General features: G+C 40.7%; 1 protein-coding gene across 17 annotated transcripts in view; it reads left to right on the top strand.

The window, feature by feature from the left end:
• Kmt2c (lysine methyltransferase 2C) overlaps positions 1-22,082 on the top strand; it is a 231,185-nt gene that overhangs the window by 201,927 nt on the left and 7,176 nt on the right. For 11 of the 17 annotated variants that reach the window (XM_028879484.2, XM_028879492.2, XM_028879494.2 and 8 more), the window contains 14 exons: positions 187-1,911; positions 5,290-5,502; positions 6,196-6,360; positions 7,652-7,793; positions 7,941-8,088; positions 10,181-10,359; positions 10,455-10,591; positions 11,465-11,714; positions 12,830-12,969; positions 13,520-13,627; positions 15,498-16,614; positions 17,798-17,934; positions 19,329-19,471; positions 19,735-19,903. In XM_028879484.2, the coding sequence (XP_028735317.1) occupies positions 187-1,911; positions 5,290-5,502; positions 6,196-6,360; positions 7,652-7,793; positions 7,941-8,088; positions 10,181-10,359; positions 10,455-10,591; positions 11,465-11,714; positions 12,830-12,969; positions 13,520-13,627; positions 15,498-16,614; positions 17,798-17,934; positions 19,329-19,471; positions 19,735-19,903 (4,773 nt within the window). The remainder of the gene's footprint in view (positions 1-186; positions 1,912-5,289; positions 5,503-6,195; positions 6,361-7,651; positions 7,794-7,940; positions 8,089-10,180; positions 10,360-10,454; positions 10,592-11,464; positions 11,715-12,829; positions 12,970-13,519; positions 13,628-15,497; positions 16,615-17,797; positions 17,935-19,328; positions 19,472-19,734; positions 19,904-22,082) is intronic. The other 6 variants (XM_028879485.2, XM_037203734.1, XM_028879486.2 and 3 more) reach the window with 6 other exon arrangements.

Here is a 22,082-nt window from a genome sequence, read left to right as displayed (position 1 = left end):
TGTGCACATGTTCAAATGTACTACAGCACACATATGCTCACGAGGTTTAGGAGTTGGCTGTCTACCTCTGCCATGTCGGTCCCGGGGATCTAACTCAGATCATGGGCCACTAAAATTATCAACCAGTGTTTTAATATGGTACCTGCCTTGCATATGTTTGAGTAATAATTACTCTTATTGTTTCAGATTCGTAAACAACAGAAAGAACATGCTGAATTGATTGAAGATTATCGGATCAAACAGCAGCAGCAGCAGCAGCAGCAGCAACAGTGTGCCCTAGCCCCTCCTATCCTCATGCCAGGGGTTCAGCCCCAGCCACCTCTTGTTTCAGCTGCCCCTCCACCCACCATGAGCCAACCCAGCTTCCCCATGGTGCCGCAGCAGCTTCAGCATCAGCAGCACACAGCAGTCATCTCTGGCCATACCAGCCCTGCCAGAATGCCCAGTTTACCTGGATGGCAACCTAACAGTGCTCCTGCTCACCTGCCCCTTAACCCTCCTAGGATTCAGCCCCCAATTACCCAACTATCTTTAAAAACTTGTACTCCAGCCCCAGGGGCAGTGTCAAGTGCAAATCCACAGAGTGGACCACCACCTCGAGTGGAATTTGAGGACAACAACCCTTTTAGTGAAAGTTTCCAAGAGCGGGAGCGGAAGGAACGCTTACGAGAGCAGCAGGAAAGGCAGCGAGTTCAACTGATGCAAGAAGTAGACAGGCAGAAAGCTCTGAAGCAGAGGGTGGAAATGGAGCAGCATGGTCTGGTGGGTGCTGAGCCAGTCAACAGGACACCTGTGTCCCAGATGCCATTCTATGGTTCTGATAGACCCTGTGACTTTTTGCAACCCTCAAGACCCCTGCAGCAGTCTCCACAGCATCAGCAGCAAATGGGACCAGTTTTACAGCAGCAGAATGTTCAACAAGGTTCTATTAGTTCACCCCCAAACCAGACTTTCATGCAAACCAATGAGCGAAGGCAAGTAGGACCTCCCTCCTTTGTTCCAGATTCACCATCTGCTCCTGGTGGGAGCCCAAACTTTCCTTCTGTTAAGCAAGGGCATGGAAGTCTTTCTGGGTCCAGCTTTCAACATTCTCCATTGAGGCCTCCATTCCCACCAGTTTTATCAAGAACACCTCCAGTAGCTAATAGCAATCTCCCATGTGGCCAAGACCCTGCTGTAACCCATGGCCAAAATTATTCAGGATCAAGCCAGTCTCTTATTCAGTTGTATTCTGACATAATCCCAGAAGAAAAAGGGAAAAAGAAAAGAACAAGAAAAAAGAAAAAAGATGATGATGCAGAATCCACCAAAGCACCGTCAACCCCCCACTCAGATTCAACTGCTCCACTCACCCCAGGCCTCTCAGAAACTACCTCCACTCCCACAGTGAGTACACCCAGTGAGCTTCCTCAGCAAAGAGAACAAGAGGCGGTGGAGCCACTTGGCCCACTCACTCCCAGTATGGCAACAGGCCAGCCCTGTACAGAGTCAGACCACAAACTTCCCAGTAGTGAGTTCATAAAAAGAACTCCACATCAACAGACACATGTTAATGCAGAGGCAGACAAGCCTTCCATGGAACCCCCCAGCACAACTGAAGAGATAAAGCTGGAAAAGGCTGAGACAGAGCCATGCCCTCATCAGGAGGAGGCCCATGTGGAAGAGAGAACGGATAGTAGTAAGCTTGAAGACACGAAGGCTGGTCCTGTCTCCTCGGGACAGTGTCCTTCCCATTCTTCCGGAGCCCCTGTTACCAAAGGAGATACAGGAAATGAACTGCTGAAACACTTGTTAAAAAATAAAAAGGCCTCGTCCCTTCTAACCCCGAAACCTGAGGGCACTTTCTCCTCAGATGACAGCCCCTCAAAGGACAGTAAACTGACCGAGAAGCAGAACCCAGCAGAAGGGTTGGTAAGTGTCAGGTGTGCAGTCTATAACTCACCTTTGTTTTTAAGCTATGTTTGCGGATTAGCATCAACAAGTTACTAATTTTAATACTATTTTGCAGCTTTTTTACTCATTTTTTTTTTATTCTGTGGAACCCTGTTTTTACTTATTTACAAAATAGATTGGTAACTTATTTGCTTGTTATGTAAAGCAAACATATTATTGTAAAGTATGCATTATATGTGCCTTTCAGCTGGTTATTACAACCAAATTAGACTAACTGTATCAAAGGAAGTATGTGTGAACCTTTATAAGTGCATAATTTCCATTAGCCTCTTTAAAATTTAGAAGACAGCTCCTTCCTGTACTTGTCTTACTTTCCTTGAGTACTCTCAGGGATCACCCTTATTGGGAGGGAGCCTATGGTGTCATAAAAATGATTTTGGAAGTGGATACAATTTCCATCTTTGTAGTTTTCTATGTATCGATATTCTACCCATTTTAAGTGTTAACACTGGATTTGCTTTTCATTTGTATGATAGGCAGTTTTAAATACACACTTGATTACAGAGTGACCTCAGTGAATTCATGAAGGTGTTTCACAAAATTTCCTCTGTCTTTGGAGTAGGTCTGCTTGTTGCTTCGCTCCTTGTCTTTCATAAGTAGTGATGTTTTTAGTGCATTCACACAGCTTCCCTGGGGTGCTGCTCAGTTTGGATTTTATAATTTTCACATTTTAATTGAAGTGCAATAGTGTTTTTTCTTGTCCAGATTTGCAATATTAAGAATAATGAAGCTTGTCTTACAAGTACTGACTGTATTAGCTGGCTGTAATCTTTCTCTGTTGTCTTCTGTCATTCAGTAGAGATTGAGTGTTGCCTCAGCAGTTATTACTTTTGTCTAATTTGCAGTTCTGGTCTCTTCTTTTAATTTATTCTTGGAGAGTTTCATGCATGCATACAATGCATCTTGTGGTTGTGCTTTTCTAGTTGATACCAGCAAATAGGCTACCCAGGCCCAATCCCTGGCTGCTGTCTCCAAGGTGTTTTGCCTCTAGGAATACTGAATGCCCTCATCCCCAGGTCCTTGGTCCCATGCCCACTGTGCTCTCTGTTCCCCTATGTGCTGGACCCATTTCTTTTCCCCTATCTTTTCCTAATTTCTTTTGTGAAACTTGGTTCTGAAACCTTGTAGATAGTTTCTTGAACTTGACCAATCACAGATGTGTATGGATGCCTGTGTGTTCCCATCACATTTGCTGTGGCATTACTCACATAGACTCTACCTCAGCATGTTCATACTAAAATTCGTGCCATACAAGAATGTTTAATGGCATGGGGAAGCAGGCACATGTCAAGTATAAAAAGCAGAAACCCATATATTAGAATGAGCATGAGGTGTAAACCCTTGCGATGAAAACAAAGACCAAAACCATGTGAGCTGTACATGATAGTACCCACCTGTAATCTCAGCACTCAAGAAGCTGAGGCAGGAAGATTGCTGCAAGTTTGAGGCTAGCCTGAGCTATGAAGTCAAATTTTTACTCAAAACATCAAAATAACAAAAGAATAAAATAAAAATATTTTGTGATCTTCTATACTTGTACTTTAAAATACAGTTATATCTGCTTTTTAAGGATAATTATGAAAATTAGAGATAATGTCTGTAAAGCATTTAAATTGGCTTAGTTACATATACTTAACATGCTTGCCTGGTCATTTTCTCATAAGCCAATTACAGAATTCATAGGCCTTTGCTTTGAAGGTTGACTCCTTAAGGACCAGCAACATGCATGTTACCTGGGATGGTTTTGTAACATACCAAATTTCTTGTACTACTATAGTCTTAAATCAGAATGCATCATTCAGCAAGAGTCCCCTGGTGATACAATTTACTAATGGTGGGGAAATACTGCAGGCCTGCTCACATAGTCATGGTGGCCCTATTAAGACAGAGATTGCTGGTTCATTTGGTGTAGGGTTGGATCAGAGAGTCTGTGTTTCTAATCAGTCCCAGGGGCTGCTTAGTTTCTCTGATACTGCTCTTGGAGAATCAGGGATCTACCCAGGCATAGGCAATGTAAGCTTGCTTCAACTTCCTCCCTTCTTTGTATGAGCTGAGAATAGGTTTTGTATTTTTCAATGGTTGGGAGAAACCTAAGAAAAAGTAGTCATTTGTGATAAATGAAAATTTTTTATGAAATTTAAATTTGTCCATGAATGTTAAAAGTTTTATTGGACCATGGCCAACTCATTTATAAAAAACACATGGCTGCTTTTGCAGTACTAGAGCAGAGCCGGCAGTTCAGACAGACTGTATGGCTCCTAAGCTAAAATCATTGCTCTATTTCCCTTCATCTTTAATTTTGCCACCCATGTGATGTTACTTAGAACATAACTATAAACTATAATTTTCAAAACATTCAAAATGTATATGCAGAATTGATTGTATTAAGTTTTGCAACTATAGTTATCTGTAGCAAACCATTTATATTAATTTTAGAAATAAGAAAGCATAAAAAACATTTCTATGTTTTGATAATGGTACCTATAGACTTAGCTAAAAACGTTTTTCAAGGCCTGTATTACTCTCACTTCTTCATAACCATAAAGGTAAAAGGAAAGGAAAGGAAACTAGACACAGAGATGGCCTAGTGGATCTTGCAGAGGACCTGAGTTTCATTTCTGCACCCACATGGTGGCTTGGGAGCATTTGTAACTCCAGTTTCAGATGATCAATGCTCTCTTCTGACCTCCATAGGCACCAGGTATATATGGTGTGTATACAGTGCATACATACAGATGAAATATCCATACATATCCATAAGCAAAATAAATCTATTTTTAAAAAAAGCAAAGGAAAGATTAATTTGCTATTTGTGTTCTCTTCTTTTGACTGTCTATGTAGCCATTATGTTTTTCATTCAAATGTAGGATTTGACACTAGTTTGAGGGGCCAGTATGACATCTTATTTATTGCTTTCTAGTAGCTGTTCTCTCAGATGCATGGGCTTTAAATGTTCCTGGAACCTGTGAATTAGCTTCAGATCTCAGATTGCAACAGTTCCTAGTTCCTATGGGGGACCAAAAATAAATTGCCAAGGCCATTGTACAGAAGCTGTCCAGTCATAGACAGTGAGGAGTCATACTTCATTCTTCTATCTAGGAGTTCTAAACTTTTCCTACAATGCTGAGGCTGGCTATTTTTCATATTTTAATATACCTGAATACAGAGGGAAGGGGCAACAGTTACTTTCAGAAAACAACCTCACTGTGTAGCTTCCCTTCTTAACATGCAATGCCATGTCATAAATCTGAGTCACAAGATGGAGCTGGTCTAGCATGAACTAAGAATCCAAAATGTGGGTAGTTACTTACTTCTTAACCTTTCCAATTACATTAGCAAACTTTGGGGGCTCAAATGCAAGGTGGTTTTGGAGGTGGCAACAGCCAGTTGCCAAAAACAGATGGAGGAAGTGAAACCAAGAAACAGCGAAGCAAACGCACTCAGAGGACGGGGGAGAAAGCAGCACCTCGCTCAAAGAAAAGGAAGAAGGATGAAGAGGAAAAGCAGGCTGTGTATTCCCGCTCTGACTCCTTCACCCACTTGAAACAGGTGAGCTGTCAGAACAGCCCTTGCCACTTCCAAGAGGGGAGAGAGCAAGTGCTTTTTCCGCTCTATGAAACGGAAGGTTTCACCTTGTTACAATTAGTTCCTAATTAAAATAGAGAGCTATAGGGAGAAAGGACATCTGGACAAGGAAAAAATAAACTTTGTTTGCTAGCAAACTCAGCACTATATCTAATTGGCACTTGAGATTTACATTCCAGTAGATGGATTAGTAGATGATGGTCAAGATTTACTTATGTTCAGAAGCAGCAGCCTCAACACCAGGAAACATTGTGTCCCCCATTTCTTGTGACTCTGGACCCAAAGAAATGCAGCCATGGACTCTCATTTAGGCTCTGCTTCTTACACCTTTGTGGTTATTACAAAAGTGGGAAGGGGACATACTGCCCCCAAACCCCCATTCCTATTGATGGTGCCTGGCCTCAGTTCATGGCCTGGTTCTTACTGAACAAAGATAAGGAGCATGTTTTTCTGGTGAGGCACATGTTGGCATCTCTAACAGATGGGAATAAAATTTGACGTATATCCCAGAGATTCTGTAGTTTCCAGCATTTTGAATCTTGAAATTTTTAAGTCTTATTTTTCACAATCCTTATTTGACTTCAGGTCTTAGGAAGCCCCAAAACACTTCCATGTTTGTTAATCATGTACATTACTTTTAAATGTGTTTTTTAATAGCAGCTCTCTCTGCTCCCTCTAATGGAACCGATCATTGGAGTGAACTTTGCGCACTTTCTTCCTTATGGCAGTGGCCAATTTAATAGTGGGACTCGACTTCTAGGAACTTTTGGCAGTGCCGCCCTTGAAGGGGTCTCAGACTACTATTCTCAGTTGATCTACAAGGTATGTTTCTTTGCCAGGGTGCCGCCTTGCTTCGCAGTGGAGAGCTTCCCACCACTGGGGAGTGTGGCTTAGTTTTGCATCTAGTTTACATGAAGTCTCCCAAGTGTCACTGAAAGTTAGGTTCAGCTACAAGATTAAAAGTGTATCTGGTTAAGTGTTTTTGTAATATGTTTGCTTGAAATTTCCTAGAGATAATACAAATGGTGGATAATATCCATGATATCTTCCTATAGTAAAGGAAACATGTTTTTCCTTGTAACCTTTGTTAACTCTTAAAATGAATCAAATTGACGGTACATAGTGGGAATAAAAGTATGGTTAGATTTTACTTTGGAAAATGAATTTTAAAAGTTTTAATATATTTCATCAAATAATTTAGGTGCTAATTGAAATTATGCACTAATTCTTAGGTTACCAAAATAGCATAAAGTCAATAAGTTAATACTACTTTTAAAATATTTTTATGGTTGCATCATAAAAATCACTTTACTTTGTATCTGACTTAAAACAATTATTTTGAGAACTACGTGAGAGTGTGTGTTTTCCTGGTGGCTTTTCTTCTGTTACTAAGATCACTGTTTCCATGCTCCCTTTGTTGTCCTTGGCCTGGTCATCAGTTAGAACTCCTCAGTGTGGGCACCTCCCTTGCACTGCACTGCACTGTCATGTGTGGTATTACATTGGCCAGCATTCCTTGAGGACACCAAGACTTAAATGACAAATTGGTGACAAATGTAAGGCTGAGAGAAATAACTGCATTTCTTAGTATATTTGGTAACTTTTTTTCTTTCTTTTTTTTTTCTTTTTACTTCTTTTAAAGATCTTGGGACAGTCCATGTTCTCATATCTGAGATGTAATTTGCAATTATAGGTTAAAGATGACAAACTCTTCATTTTTATAAAAGTAGGACATATTTTAATGAAACTTGAGTAAAAGAATATTTATCTACTTTTTGAAACTTATTCAATTTTAAAGCTGCTTTTCACTGGTTGTTGTAATCATGAAATTTAAGAAAAGTTACATAAAATAAAATTAAGTGTAACAAAAATTGGGTTCTTCATTTCAAAGCTGAATGCTCAAGCTGGGCCAAGTAGGCAAATGGATAACAACATCTCATTTTGATAACCTGTGTGTGTGTGTTCTTGTGCATTTGAAAGTGGAAATGCCTCTGAATTATGTTTCTTTATAGTCTTGCTTCCTTGTGCTAAAAATTCACAGAATTAGGTTTTAGCAAGGTCAATGCATATTTGCTCAGTAGCATATAATTTAAAATTTTTTGGTCTCCTGCAGCAGAATAATTTAAGTAATCCTCCAACACCCCCTGCCTCTCTTCCTCCTACACCACCTCCTATGGCTTGCCAGAAGATGGCAAATGGTTTTGCAACAACTGAAGAACTTGCTGGAAAAGCTGGCGTGTTGGTGAGCCATGAAGGTATGATAATAGCACCCAAAACTTACACACCTCTGAAGAGTCTTCCACTGAAATCTGTGTATATCAAAATGTCCACAGAACTGTACAGTTCCATCTGTGTATCAACTTTGCCCTACATACTTTGGTTCTATTTGTTTGTTTTTGCAGTTGCCAGAACTTTCGGACCGAAGCCATTTCAGCTGCCTTTCAGACCTCAGGATGACTTGCTGGCTCGAGCTATTGCTCAAGGCCCGAAGACTGTGGATGTTCCTGCCTCACTTCCAACACCACCTCATAATAATCATGAGGAATTAAGGTAGAAGCTGGTGTGTGTGTGTGTGTGTGTGTGTGTGTGTGTGTGTGTGTGTGTGTGCGCGCGTGCGTGTGTGCGCTCGCGCGCACGCGCATCTGTCTGTCTGTTGCTTGCATGTATGTTTGAATACCACATGCATACCTGGTGTCCACAGAGGCCAGAATAGGGCACTGGATTCCTGGGATTGGAATTCCAGATTATTAGCCATGTTATGCACACTGGGAATTAAACATGGATCCTTTGGAAGAACAGCCAATACTTTTTTTTTTTTTTTTTTTTTTTTTTTTTTGGTTTTTCGAGACAAGGTAGCTTTGTGCCTTTCCTGGGACTCACTTGGTAGTCCAGGCTGGCCTCAAACTCACAGAGATCCGCCTGGCTCTGCCTCCCGAGTGCTGGGATTAAAGGCGTGCGCCACCACCGCCCGGCTAAGCCAATACTTTTAACACTGAAACACTTCTCAGCCTTAGAAGCTTTTAAAAATTAGTTGCTTCCCCAGGTGGCGGTGGCTCACACCCTTAATTCCAGCAATCAGGAGGCAGAAGCAGGTGGATCTCTGTGAGTTCCAGGCCAGCCTGGTTACAGAGCAAGCTCCAGGACAGGCTCCAAAGCTACACAGAGAAACCCTGTCTCGAAAAACCAAAAAAAAAAAAAAAAAAGTTACTTCTTCTAAAATATGTGCTTATATGTGCTTAGCATGATGTGTTTAGGAATAATATATAAAAGCTTCTGAAGTATAAAGTACTCTTGAATATAAACTGTCCAAGGCATCATTACTGTTGAAGTACAATTAGTTTATGCATTTTTTTTTTAGTTTTAAAGTCTCCACAACTTAAGCATTATACACCATGATAATCAAATAGACATTAAGGTTATGGGAAAACTTCCATGCAAAGTATTCAGAGTTTGCTTTTCTAAGCTGTTTGTAGGATTTGTTGGGTTTATTCATACTTGTAGACATCTAAAATGAGAGATCAACCATCATAGATAGATATTGGAGTGCTATCATGGGAAAAAAATGTGTCTGTGCTTCAGGAAACTCGTCACCAGTTTGGTATTAGTTCTTTTGCCTCCTCTAATCTTACTGGGAGAATCAGCTTCCCTTAGTAGATAATTTTCTACCCAACTAGTTTAAGAGTCTGTGTGAACTTCTTTAGACTTTGATCTCTGTAGAAAATCTGATGAATCTCTGTGTTCTGAGATGTCCATTTAGTCTAAGTGTCTTACTTTATTGAAAAAAAATTGTCACTGGATAGAACACCAATAGGATAGATGTTTTCTGTAGCCACATGGAAGTGTCACTTGTTAGGATTTGGAATCTAGGTCTCCTTTCTCTTTTACCACACAGCTAAGAATTCCCAATTGTACCAGTAGAGTAAAGCTCTTTCCAGCCTTGTGAAAAGAATCATATTAGGGAGTATGTATTTGGTGATCTAACACAGGTGTCTGTTTAATACCTGGATTTTATAAGAGTGCCTAGCAGCCTTTTTCACATCTTTTAAAGTATGAGGGGGAGAAATGGAAGATAGAAGATCCATAGCAATGTTCCAAACTCTTAGCTTGAGTGGTCACCATCTCCTTGGTAAACCAGAACCTTAATTGAGACAAGGGAGTCTGTTCCCCCAACCCCCTTCTTCTTTTAATTGTACTTTATTATTTAAGAAAATTAAGTGCCTACAGCACCACAGTGACTCTGTTTTCTCTCATCTTGCCACTCTATACAGCAGCAGTATAGATCTATCTGTAGTCACATGAGGTGTGACTGGAATACAGACTTGTATAGTTCAGCACAGCCTCAGCCTGTCTCATAGTCTCAGTGACTTTTTTTTTTCTGGCAAAGTTGTCAGTTTCTCATGCTATGCTGTAATCTGAACATCTTCTAGTAGGTGTTAAACTTCAATCTAAAGCTTTGTCAGAGGAATAGCCATTTACAGTTTTATAGGTTAACTTATGTACTATGTTTTCTTAGCAGAGTATAGCTGATCTAGTTGCTGTTATGTTATTGCTGTGGCTGAGAGTATCATTCCTGTAATACTTGTGGGACTGGTGAGAAACCCCAGTGGAATTGCACATTGTAATGTGTGTGCTCCTCTTTCAGGATACAGGATCACTATGGTGACCGGGATACTCCTGACAGTTTTGTTCCCTCATCTTCTCCTGAGAGTGTGGTTGGTGTAGAGGTGAACAGGTACCCAGATCTGTCACTGGTGAAAGAAGAGCCTCCAGAACCGGTGCCATCCCCCATCATTCCAATTCTTCCCAGCATTTCTGGGAAAAGTAAGAGATTACCCTTACTAATTTAGTCTACCAAGTTACTATTGTAAATATTTCGACTTTGAAACCTATACTCTTTGATTCTCCATTGCTTTTAGGTTCAGAATCAAGAAGAAATGACATCAAAACTGAGCCAGGCACTTTATTTTTTACCTCACCTTTTGGTTCATCCCCAAATGGTCCCAGATCGGGTCTTATATCTGTAGCAATCACCCTGCATCCTACAGCTGCTGAGGTAAAAGATGACATTACTTCTTATGCTGTGGAGTATGTCCCATTGTTAAAGCTCTGCCAGTGACTCACAATGAAACAGAATTCAAGGTAGCAGAACAGAAGATACCCGTAGGGTGGACAGTCACTTCAGACATCCAGGCTGTTCTTGAGTACTGTTAAGTATGAGGTTTATTTGAGCCTAAGCCAAGGCAAAGAAATAGGACTTGAGAGTTCATGTGCTCTTGTAAAAGGATGTGTACTTAGAGAACTCTAGAAAGAAGCCTTTCCACAAATGTCTGTGTTATAAAAGCTCACTATTGCAAAAACCATAGTCAATAATAGAGTCTATAAAAGCAATAGAAATTTTCTACAGACAGCTCATGCCAACAGCACTAATCTATAAAGGATTTGTTTTAAAAACTCCAAGTCATATAAAGATGTTTTGTTGAAGATCAGACTTACAGTACAATGTATGATGTTTTAATTGTCTGCAGAACTATTGTGGACTGTGTTGGACTTTTTGCCAGAGCTAGATAGAAATGAGTTTTCCCATAAGTACCTTGAGGGCCTTCTCATTGTGCTGTGTCTTTTAGGCCTGTCAGATACCAAGGTAGCTAGAATAGTTTACTGTGTACAGATCCCAATGCCAGTTGGAATCCTGAAGATTTCTGTTTACGAAGGCTTTGTTTGTATATTGGTATTAGTTCATGAAAATAAGTTTAAATAAAAGTAGTTGGGGGTCTTTCATACTATATATATAGTATATATGATATATATATATATACTATATGATATATATATATATCATAAAGATAGCATTATCCAAAGTATTAGTTCTCCTCAGTGACTCACTTTTCTTCTAGGTGAGTAATACAGTGTTTAAATTTTGTTTTAGAACATTAGCAGTGTTGTGGCTGCGTTTTCCGACCTTCTTCACGTGCGAATTCCTAATAGCTATGAGGTTAGTAATGCTCCAGATGTTCCATCCATGGGTTTGGTCAGTAGCCACAGAGTAAACCCAGGTTTGGAGTATCGACAGCATTTGCTTCTTCGTGGGCCTCCACCAGGATCTGCAAATCCTCCCAGATTAGCAAGCTCTTACCGGCTGAAGCAGCCTAATGTACCATTTCCTCCAACAAGCAATGGTGAGCTAGTGAGCTTTTTGTTAACCCCAACTCCATTCTCCGTTAAAAAGTTAAGCCTACTCTTTTTGAAATTTTGATTTAATTTTTAACAAATAATAGGCAATGTATTGGTGTGTAATCTTTGATAAGTTAACCTTCTCTGGCTGTTGTTTTCTGTGGTGTGATGTGAATTTCTATGCTCTGGCCTGTCGCATCATGCTGGCATCCAGCCTGACTGTAACCCTGACTGCAGCTGAGGCCATAGATAGTGTATTGTCTGTTCTGCTTGGCTGCTGTTGCTGTTTCCTCAGTTTGCCTTTACACACCCTCTGCAGGGCATCCTTCTCCCCACAGGGATGCCTAGGTCCCCATATCTGAGAACTAGCACATCTTCCTCAGGCCTGCCATGAAGTTGCCTTTCCTCTAGCTTACTGGCTTCTTATGTGCTAGCCCGTTCCTCACCACCTCCTCATTCCCCAGATTCCTTGTAAGAATTTGGCTGCCCTAAACTTTTACTAGAATCTGGTTGCTTCTCATTTCTCATCTTTGAACTCTTTTTAAAAGTTACCTATGTTAAAAATTTTAACTCTTTGCAATCTTAGCTGCTGGCTACTTGTTTCTTATTTTTCTTTCCGTTTTCTGCCTTGCCTTCCACCTCTCTATTTCAGGAGATGCACTCTGTGTATGTAGACTTGCTCTTCTGATCCTTCAGTATTCATTCAAAATATAACTTGGCTTTCATTTCTCTCTGATGCTGTAAATCACACAAGTCATTTGTACCCATTGCTCTTTATCTCCCACAGAACTTGCAGTATCCCATTACCTGTAAAGAAGTGGGTCTGGTCTCTGTTGATACACTGTACACATTTGAGGATCTTAGTGTTTTGCTTTTGTTTGATTCTTTCATACTAGCTTCTTTTTCCAGTTATTTAGGAGTGGGTATTTTCCTTTATTTCTACCACAGTGTCAGATATTAGATGCCTTGTCACCATAGTTTAGAAGATTTTTTGTTAAAACATAATATAAAGTAAGTCAATAATCCATGTTGTAATTGCTTGCTACAGTTTAATTTTATGCTGTGTGTTACCTGTATCTTTGGTCAGTTTTCATTGCTAACAAAAGTCCATTGCCTGTAGGTCTTTCTGGCTATAAAGATTCCAGTCATGGTATAGCAGAAAGTGCCTCACTCCGACCACAGTGGTGCTGTCACTGCAAAGTGGTTATTCTTGGAAGTGGTGTGCGGAAGTCATTCAAAGATCTGACCTTTGTGAACAAGGTACTTTACTGTTCTTCTAGTGACCCACCCTACCTCCATGTTCTTGGCAATGACTCCTGCATCAGGACAAAGTGCTTCATGGGACATGATATACAAGCACATATTAGATGTGCTCGGCTTCAAACCAAATAGCTACAGCAGACTGTTAAATTGTTCATGATAAGGAGAACATTTTTAAACTACAGTGAGATGAACAGTGTAGTTTCTGCTTTTTTTTGTTGTTGTTGTTGTTTGTTTGTTATGTTTTTTAAGACATTTTCTCTCTCTATAGCCCTGACTCTCCTAAACAAGGCTGGTCTTTAAGTCACAGAGTTCTACCTCCCTTTGCTTTCCAAGTCTTAGGATTAAAGGCGTGTACCACCAGGCCCAGCTCTGCATTATTATTTATGTGGAAAATTATCAGATGGTGAATACTGGGACAGTGCCATCACAATTGGAAGATAGAGAACAGTCAATTTTGAATATCATCTGAGAATTAGCCATCCTTGTGGTACTGGTTTTGTTAGCTTGTGTCTTACTGAGGTCCCACATATTTCCCTTTGCTTTTCAGGGTTCCCGAGAGAACACCAAAAGGATGGAAAAGGATATTGTCTTTTGTAGTAATAACTGCTTTATTCTTTATTCATCAACTGCACAAGCAAAAAACCCAGAAAACAAGGTAAAGTGAGAGAAGTATGTAATGAGGGATTTCTGCCTTATGAGTTACATGTCTCTCCCTCAGAGAGCTCCTATAGAGAAATCCTAATCAGATACTGAATGAGTTGACAGACAAGCCTGAAATAGCCTTCAGCTATATTTTCCCCTATTAAATAACCTATTAGACAAAAAGTGGAAAGGTGCAAATTCCACCCTAACACTCATTTATTTAGTGGAATTGAGGGTTGAATTTAGGGCCCAATCCCTGCTAGCTTACTACTTTACCACTATTTCCTGCTCCTCTTTTAATTGTTATTGTTGAAATGGGTCTCACTGAACTGCCTTGCACTCATAATCCTCCTGCCTTGGCCTGGTGCCTACCTGGGACCCTTGCTTGTCTGCCATCTATCTTGTTTTTTGTTTTAAGCAAGAGTTTTGTTGTGTAGCTCAAGGTGGCCTCCAACTCACAGTTAACCCTTCTGTCTCAGACTTCTGAGTACAGGGATTACAAGTGTATGCCACCATACACAGATTAATTTTATTTTCTTTAAAAAATGTTTTTGTATTTTTCTTAGACTTAATTTTATTTACATGTATAGATGTGTAGTATGAATGTATATGTATGTTACGTGTGTGGTGTCTCTGGAGGCCAGAAGAGGACATTGGACTCCTTGGAGCTGAAGTAACAACCAGTCATAAGCTACCACAGGAGTGTTGGGAACTGAACTCTGGTCCTTTAGAAGAGCAGCCAGTGCTCTTAACTGCTGAGCTATCTCTCTCCAGCCCCTAGCCCAACTACATTTTAAGAGTGTAGAATTAAATAGATTACTGGTACAAGAATGTTGCATTATACTAATTACAAACTTCTTACTAATTATTTTTATTTTATTGTTCAGTAGGAAAGGTTTCTAAAAAAGAAAATTCTGTCTATTCCTGCATTGTAAGGGAAATCATTTTGTGCATGTCTAGCTGCTCTGTATAGCTAACAATGTAATTGTTCAAATGATACATTTTTAATGATGTATTTTGAAGGAAAAATTTCCTGTAAAGTAATACCACCAGTCAAGAAATTATTCAAGATAATTTCATTAATATGACTCTCAGAAAAGAGTATTCAAGAAACACTAATTTTTAACATGTATTCATTCCTCCCTAGTACAATATAATCCAAGCTAAAAAATAAATTTAGGCTTTTAACTAAAATTTATTCCTAGAGAGTAGGAGTGGGTTTTTATCATGTAGTTTCTTAAGATGATACATGGGGTGGATTTAATATGAGGCACCTCTTAGGATGAGGATGTGAGAAGAGGAAAGCATATGGCTTTATTGTTTTGATTCTGATGGTCTATCCCATACCTGAAAGGTGCTTGCACTTTTCTCCTGGCCCAACTCCTTGAGCAGCTGGTCTTACCTGAGGGGTTCAGAGAATCCACAGGATTTACTCACTGACAGGGTTCTTCTTTTCTTTCTGTTCTTCCATGCTAGTTGATTAAGCCCAAGATTAACAGACAAAACAATGAGTAGAGATGAATCCTTTTTAGGTGATGCTACCATGTTCTTAAAAACAATGATCTGTTGTCCAAATTGAATTAGACCTTCTAAAATCATTTTTTTTTTGTTACAGTTAGGAAGGGGGATATCCCAAGAACATTCAAGAGCAGAGCATTCTCCAGATTGTGACTTTATAGGAAAGGCACAGGGAACCCCTCGCCCTTCCCCTTCTTCAGCTTCTGTTACTCCTGAATGGCCATCCTCACATCTACTTGCTGTGCCCAAAAAATTACTCACCTATGCCTTAAGTCATATTCCATTAAACTTCTCACTAGAAGTGCTTTAAGGACATGTAAATCCTTCCTTTTTCTCATGGTTTTTTTTTTTTTTTTCCTGCCCAGGAATCCCTTCCTCCACTGCCACAGTCCCCTATGAAGGAGCCTTCCAAAGCATTTCACCAGTACAGCAACAACATCTCCACTTTGGATGTACACTGTCTCCCTCAGTTCCAGGAAAAAGTTTCCCCTCCTCCGTCACCTCCTATAACCTTCCCTCCAGCCTTTGAAGCAGCCAAAGTAGAGTCCAAGCCTGATGAGCTCAAGGTGACAGTCAAGTTAAAGCCTCGCCTGAGGACTGTTCATGGTGGGCTTGAAGACTGTAGACCACTCAATAAAAAGTGGAGAGGAATGAAGTGGAAGAAGTGGAGTATTCATATTGTCATTCCCAAGGGGACCTTTAAACCACCTTGTGAGGATGAAATCGATGAGTTTCTAAGGAAATTGGGCACTTCTCTTAAACCTGACCCTGTGCCCAAAGACTATCGAAAGTGTTGCTTTTGTCACGAAGAAGGTGATGGGCTAACAGATGGACCAGCAAGACTGCTCAACCTTGACTTGGACCTGTGGGTCCACTTGAATTGTGCTCTGTGGTCCACAGAGGTCTATGAGACACAGGCTGGTGCCTTAATAAATGTCGAGCTAGCACTGAGGAGAGGGCTACAAATGAAATGTGTCTTCTGTCATAAGACAGGCGCCACCAGTGGATGTCACAGATTTCGATGCACCAACATTTATCATTTTACTTGCGCCATTAAAGCACAATGCATGTTTTTTAAGGACAAAACAATGCTTTGCCCCATGCACAAACCAAAGGGAATCCACGAGCAAGAGTTAAGTTACTTTGCAGTCTTCAGGAGGGTCTATGTGCAACGCGATGAGGTGCGGCAGATTGCTAGCATCGTTCAGCGAGGAGAACGGGACCATACCTTTCGTGTTGGCAGTCTCATCTTCCACACCATTGGTCAGCTGCTTCCACAACAGATGCAAGCATTCCACTCTCCTAAAGCACTCTTTCCAGTGGGCTATGAAGCCAGCCGGTTATATTGGAGTACGCGCTATGCCAACAGACGCTGCCGCTACCTGTGCTCCATTGAGGAGAAAGATGGACGGCCAGTGTTTGTCATCAGGATTGTAGAGCAAGGCCATGAGGACCTGGTCTTAAGTGATTCATCACCTAAAGGTGAGATCTACTTGTGTGCTATTGTCAGGCAGATAGATGTTTTATGTCAAGTGTTTGTTTTTTCCATGATCATTTCATTAGGATTTTTTTGTCAATGCAAATTTTAGCCTCTTTGTGTTACCACACCTTGTTCTTCTCTCTGCAGTTTATACAGGTTTGAACAGAAGAGTTGATAAGGTTTGTCTGTCATTTACCTTGGAGCTCCTCTCAGGGTCAATTATGAGAAAGCAGGGACCATATGTAAAGCACGGTTAGGATATTATCCTATCTCAGCTTTAGATTTAGAACTGGGAATTAGAAACTTCGTTTTGTATTCCTGAGCATGCCTATCTTTTCATTTTTATTGATGTAGGAAGTACTAAAGAACTGCTTTCTTTTCTTTTTTTTTTTTTTCTTTTTCTTTTTTTTGGTTTTTCGAGACAGGGTTTCTCTGTGTAGCTTTGCACCTTTCCTGGAACTCACTCTGTAGTCCAGGCTGACCTCCAACTCACAGAGATCTGCCTACCTCTGCCTCCTGAGTGCTGGGATTAAAGGTGTGCACAACCCCCAAACCCCAACCCCCACCCCTGGCAAGAGCTGCTTTTAAAATGTTTTCATAGTTATAAAAACATGGCACAGTTTTGTGTGTTAATTCTCATCTGAGGGAATGCCTATTTGTAGCCATTAGTAATTGAATTAGTCACTTTTAACCAAGTGTTTTCTTTGTTACATATCCAGTTGAATTCACTAACTTCTTTCATGTTTGCTGTTTGACATCCATAAGATGGCATAATTTTCATCCAGATTTTATTGAGTCTTAAAAATAAGTTGCGTGGGCCAGGCAGTGGTGGTACACACCTTTAATCCCAGCACTTGGGAGGCAGAGCCAGGTGGGTCTCTGTGAGTTCAAGGCCAGCCTGGTCTACAGAGCAAGATCCAGGATAGGCACCAAAACTACACAGAGAAACACTGTCTCGAAATAACAAAAAATAAATAAAAAATAAAATACAGAAAATAAAATAATTTGCTACCTTTTAACAAACATGTTTGTTACATTGCTGCCCAATAGGTTTTACTTGAAAGCTAGTAGGTCTTTATGAATGACTCTTCTTTATCCTCTCTTAATTTTGTACGGTGTCCAGTTTTTCTCTTTGTTTATCTAAAAGGAAATTCAACATAAAATTATTTTCTTGTTCATATGTAGATGTTTGGGATAAAATTTTGGAGCCTGTGGCATGTGTGAGGAAGAACTCTGAAATGCTGCAGCTTTTCCCTGCATACCTGAGAGGAGAGGACTTGTTTGGCTTGACTGTCTCCGCAGTGGCACGGATAGCAGAATCTGTAAGTGTTCCGGTCACAGCCTGATCCAGCATGCTCACTCTGCCACCCACGGAAACATTCCTCCTTTCTAAGACTGGTCCATTCTTACAGGGAAATGAGTGTGGGTGGTTCTCTCAGAGGAGCAGTTCGTGTCATCATGTCCTGTTTATCCCATGGTTGAGGAGATACTCTTGGCCTGATGAAGTTCTGGTGTTTTGCAGAATGTCCCCCCCCCCCTTTTAAGTTTTCTTGACATTCTCTTGCTCTGGACCAAGAGGCAGGTGGTCCCAGAGGGCAGTAGGTTGCAGCAGCAGTGACTAGTGTCTTCTCTGAATGTAGGTATGTTTGGCAATGACTCTGTGTAACACTTGAGGAATGTATTTCACTAGAACTGTGTTCTAGAGCCAGGCCTGGTGGTGAAGGCCTGTCATGGCAGGTACTTAGGATGCTGAAATAGACATATGAGTTGAAGATCAGTCTGGGTAACCTAGTGAGACCCTATCTCAGAGTTTTAGAAAAAGTCAAAGAAGGTTGAGGTTCTAATTCAGTGGTGCAGTGCTGGCTCCAAGTGCCTGAGGGCCTCCATGGGACTCTCAGAACTGGAAAGTGAATAAATAATAGCCTAGCAGAAGAGAAGACCAAGCTGGTGAGATGGCTCAGCAAGTAAAGGCGCTGCTACTAAGTCTGACAACCCTGAGTTCACCCCAAGACTTACATGGTGGAAGGACAGAACCAACTCCCACAATTTGTCCTCTGACCTCCAAAGGCTCATCATGGCACTAGTGTATACACACACACATACACACACACTCTCTCTCTCTCACTCTCTCTCTCTCTCTCTCTCCATAAATATAGGAATAAATAAAATAAATTCTTTTAAAGAAAGGGAGGGGGAGTAAAGAAGACCTTTGGACATGCCAGTCACTTTTCTAGTGAACCTGAACTTAGCACCAGTACTGCTACAACAGTGAGGGTGATGCCTCATGATCACAGGTGACAGAAGTGTGGTGATCCAGAAACCAAGTCACATAGGCACCTCCAACTGCTTTTTAAAGAGGTTTAAACATCTAGACAAACACGTCCACTAGGTCGTGACCACTGCTTCCTATTTGTAAACTGAAACATCAGATCCTAATTCACATTCAGGAGGGCTTTGGTTGGTGTATTGGTTCTGGGGATTAATCTTCTCAAGGAAAAGTGGCCTGGGCTTACCAAGTTTTGCTTTGGAATTGGATTTACACATTATTCAAATAGTTAGGAGTGCAGGCTCATTATATTAAATAGGTCACAGATGGGGAAGAAAATATTTCTAGATTATTTTCACCCTGGGGCATCTTTTGGCCACTGTAGATTATATCCTTGGCCATATTAGCAGATGAGTTACCTTTTCTGCATTTTCCTCCTTTTTTTTTAAGCTACCTGGGGTTGAAGCATGTGAAAACTACACCTTCCGATATGGCCGAAATCCTCTCATGGAGCTACCCCTTGCCGTTAACCCCACAGGTTGTGCTCGTTCTGAACCCAAAATGAGCGCCCATGTCAAGAGGTTTGTGTTAAGGTATCTTGTTTCATCTTCACATAGTACAGCCCAGGGTTTCTAGGCACCTTAGTGGGTTTTGTGCTTTATTTGTCTGCTGCTTATAAACCCTGCTGTCTCTGGCTGTGTATGTGCCTGACAACTTCAGAAGACGCACTGTGTCTCTGCTAGGCAGCTTTCTGTATGTTTCTGTCAGTAAGACTTTTAATGGCTTGGCTTTTACACTATTCAGAGGTGTCTTCAGTTGTCCTTTTATTTTCCTGTTGGCACATCATCATCTGTAGGCCTCACACCTTGAATAGCACCAGCACCTCCAAGTCCTTTCAGAGCACAGTCACTGGCGAGCTGAATGCACCCTACAGTAAACAGTTCGTCCACTCCAAGTCATCCCAGTACCGGAGAATGAAGACTGAATGGAAATCTAATGTGTATCTGGCCCGGTCTCGGATCCAGGTGAGGAATGTGTGACTTGTTTTTGTTTTTGTGCTTCTGTGATTTGAACCCAGAGCCTTATGTGTACTAAGCAAGTACTCTACCACTGAGCTCATCCCCACCCTGTTGTGTTCCACCACCTTGTCAGTTTGCAACATGAGGACTGTAGTTTGTAACCTTAGAACTTGGTGCTGGACCTCCAGTAGAAAGCAGCCCTCGGGAATTCACACGTTTATATCTTGTTAAAGACTGTGGCAAAACAGAATTTTGCATATACTGAGTTTTGAACAGCTCAGTAGAACTGTTTACAAGCACATGTGAAAAGTAAAAATAAATGCCAGCACTTGGAAGATAGAGCCAGGAAGATCATGAGTTCCAGGGCTACTCTTAAACAAACAAACAAAAAACTTGATAAATACTTGCATGTAACACTGCAGCTTTGGAAGTTACATCTCTTGAGTACTGCATTTTCATGAAATCATTGCACATTTCTGGTAGACAGTGGAGTATCTAAATGTAGGCATTTAAAATTAAACCTATAGTCCTCAACTCCTAAGTTATGATCTTAATACTGACATGTCTAATCAACATCCCTCCTGTCCTAGAATGAAAAGTATAAAGTTCCTACTTGGTAAACTTCTGCAGTACCCAAGCTCCTTATGTTGTTGAATAGATCTATCAGTGCCCAAGTCCATCTCTGTCGTCAGATCCATCCTGCCATAAGATCCTGTTAAGTCACCCCACCATCTTCCAAGTTCCAGCCTCTTCCTGGAAACCAGTGTTTATGTTCAGTAGAGATTCTTACGAGTTTAGTGTAGGCTCTTTCCTCCTTAATGGTAGTTTCTAGAATCTTCTTGTTCTTAGACATTTTGCAAACATGCCTAGCATAAGGCCCTCTTTATCACTTTCTTCTCCTGGTGAATAATTCTGTCAGCCTGAGCATCCTTCTTTGTTCCTGTCCTCGGCTTTCTCTCCGTTTGTACCCAGAGACCACCATTGGTCTCCAAGTGTAGACTAGGGGCCTGCCCACCCCAGAGACCCAGCTCTGGAGGGGCTCAGCCAATCTCATGACTTAGCTGAGCATCTGCCTTCTTCACGGTTTTTTTTTCCTACTTCTGATTTTGGGTTCCTTGTTTTGCTCTTCTGAAATGTCTGCTACTTTATTGACCAATCTTTCTTATAAATGTTTAACAACCAGCTAGGAGCTCTTTTCACTTATCATTTTGTTTGAAGTCTTGTTTCATGTTCTTTTCTCTCTGCTATGACCCTCTTTGAGATTATGTGGACATGTAGTGTCCTGTCTCTGCGGGTTTCAGTTGCTTTTCTCCTCATTTGCATTTTAGATAGCGATTGTTCATTCTGTGCCTGTTCCCATTCTTGAGGAATGTCTTTGACAGGATCTTGACTGTGTCTTCAAGTCATAATTAATCTGAATCATGTTTTAAATTTTATTTCGCACTGTGGACATGTATGAGGATGTCTATGCCATGGTGTACATGTATAGGTCCGAGGACAATTCTGGGAGTCGCTTCTCTCCTTTCACCTTTACTTGAGCTTTAATGATTAACTTAGTGTCTCAGGCTTTGGCAATCAGCACTTTCATCCACTGAGCCATCTTCGTTGACACAACCTGAATCATTTTTGAGAGTTCTGGCTTTCTGTCATTTTTTTTTTCTCTTAGCATTCCTCTCTTTGCTCACTTCTTTGGTGACCATGGTGATGGTAGTAGATGTCTTAAGTGTTTCTGTGCTTATATCTTGGGAACACATACATATATACATTTCTAAAAACAGAATCATATTGTCTAGACTCGATTTTCCCCACTAACACACAGAGTTCTCTACATTAGCTGAGGTCTCCCAGTGTATTCTCATTAAACTGTGTGATGCTTCATGATGATGAACTGTGATGACACCACTGTGCTGCTGTTGACAGTGTCACGACAAATGCCGTGCCACCCGTATCTTAGTATTGATAGTTTCAGTCATCTGGAGTATAAGCTAGAAAGTAAGGCTTCTATGCAAAACCATATTTGCTTTTTATTTTAGTAATATATTTTCCAAAAAGGCCAGAATTACTGGTATCTTTCTGCAGTCTGTGACTATTCTGGTTTTCTCTTATGTAGTGTATTCCCACCTTTTTATATTTTTGTCGGGTCGGTAGGTGTAGACTGACACTGAGATCTTTTTAAAAAATGTAT

The sequence above is a fragment of the Peromyscus leucopus genome, chromosome 3 (assembly GCF_004664715.2).
Source record: "Peromyscus leucopus breed LL Stock chromosome 3, UCI_PerLeu_2.1, whole genome shotgun sequence".
Classification (NCBI taxonomy): Eukaryota; Metazoa; Chordata; class Mammalia; order Rodentia; family Cricetidae; genus Peromyscus; species Peromyscus leucopus.
Note: the sequence above shows the minus strand (reverse complement) of the source record. Positions and strands in the feature narration are given on the sequence as shown.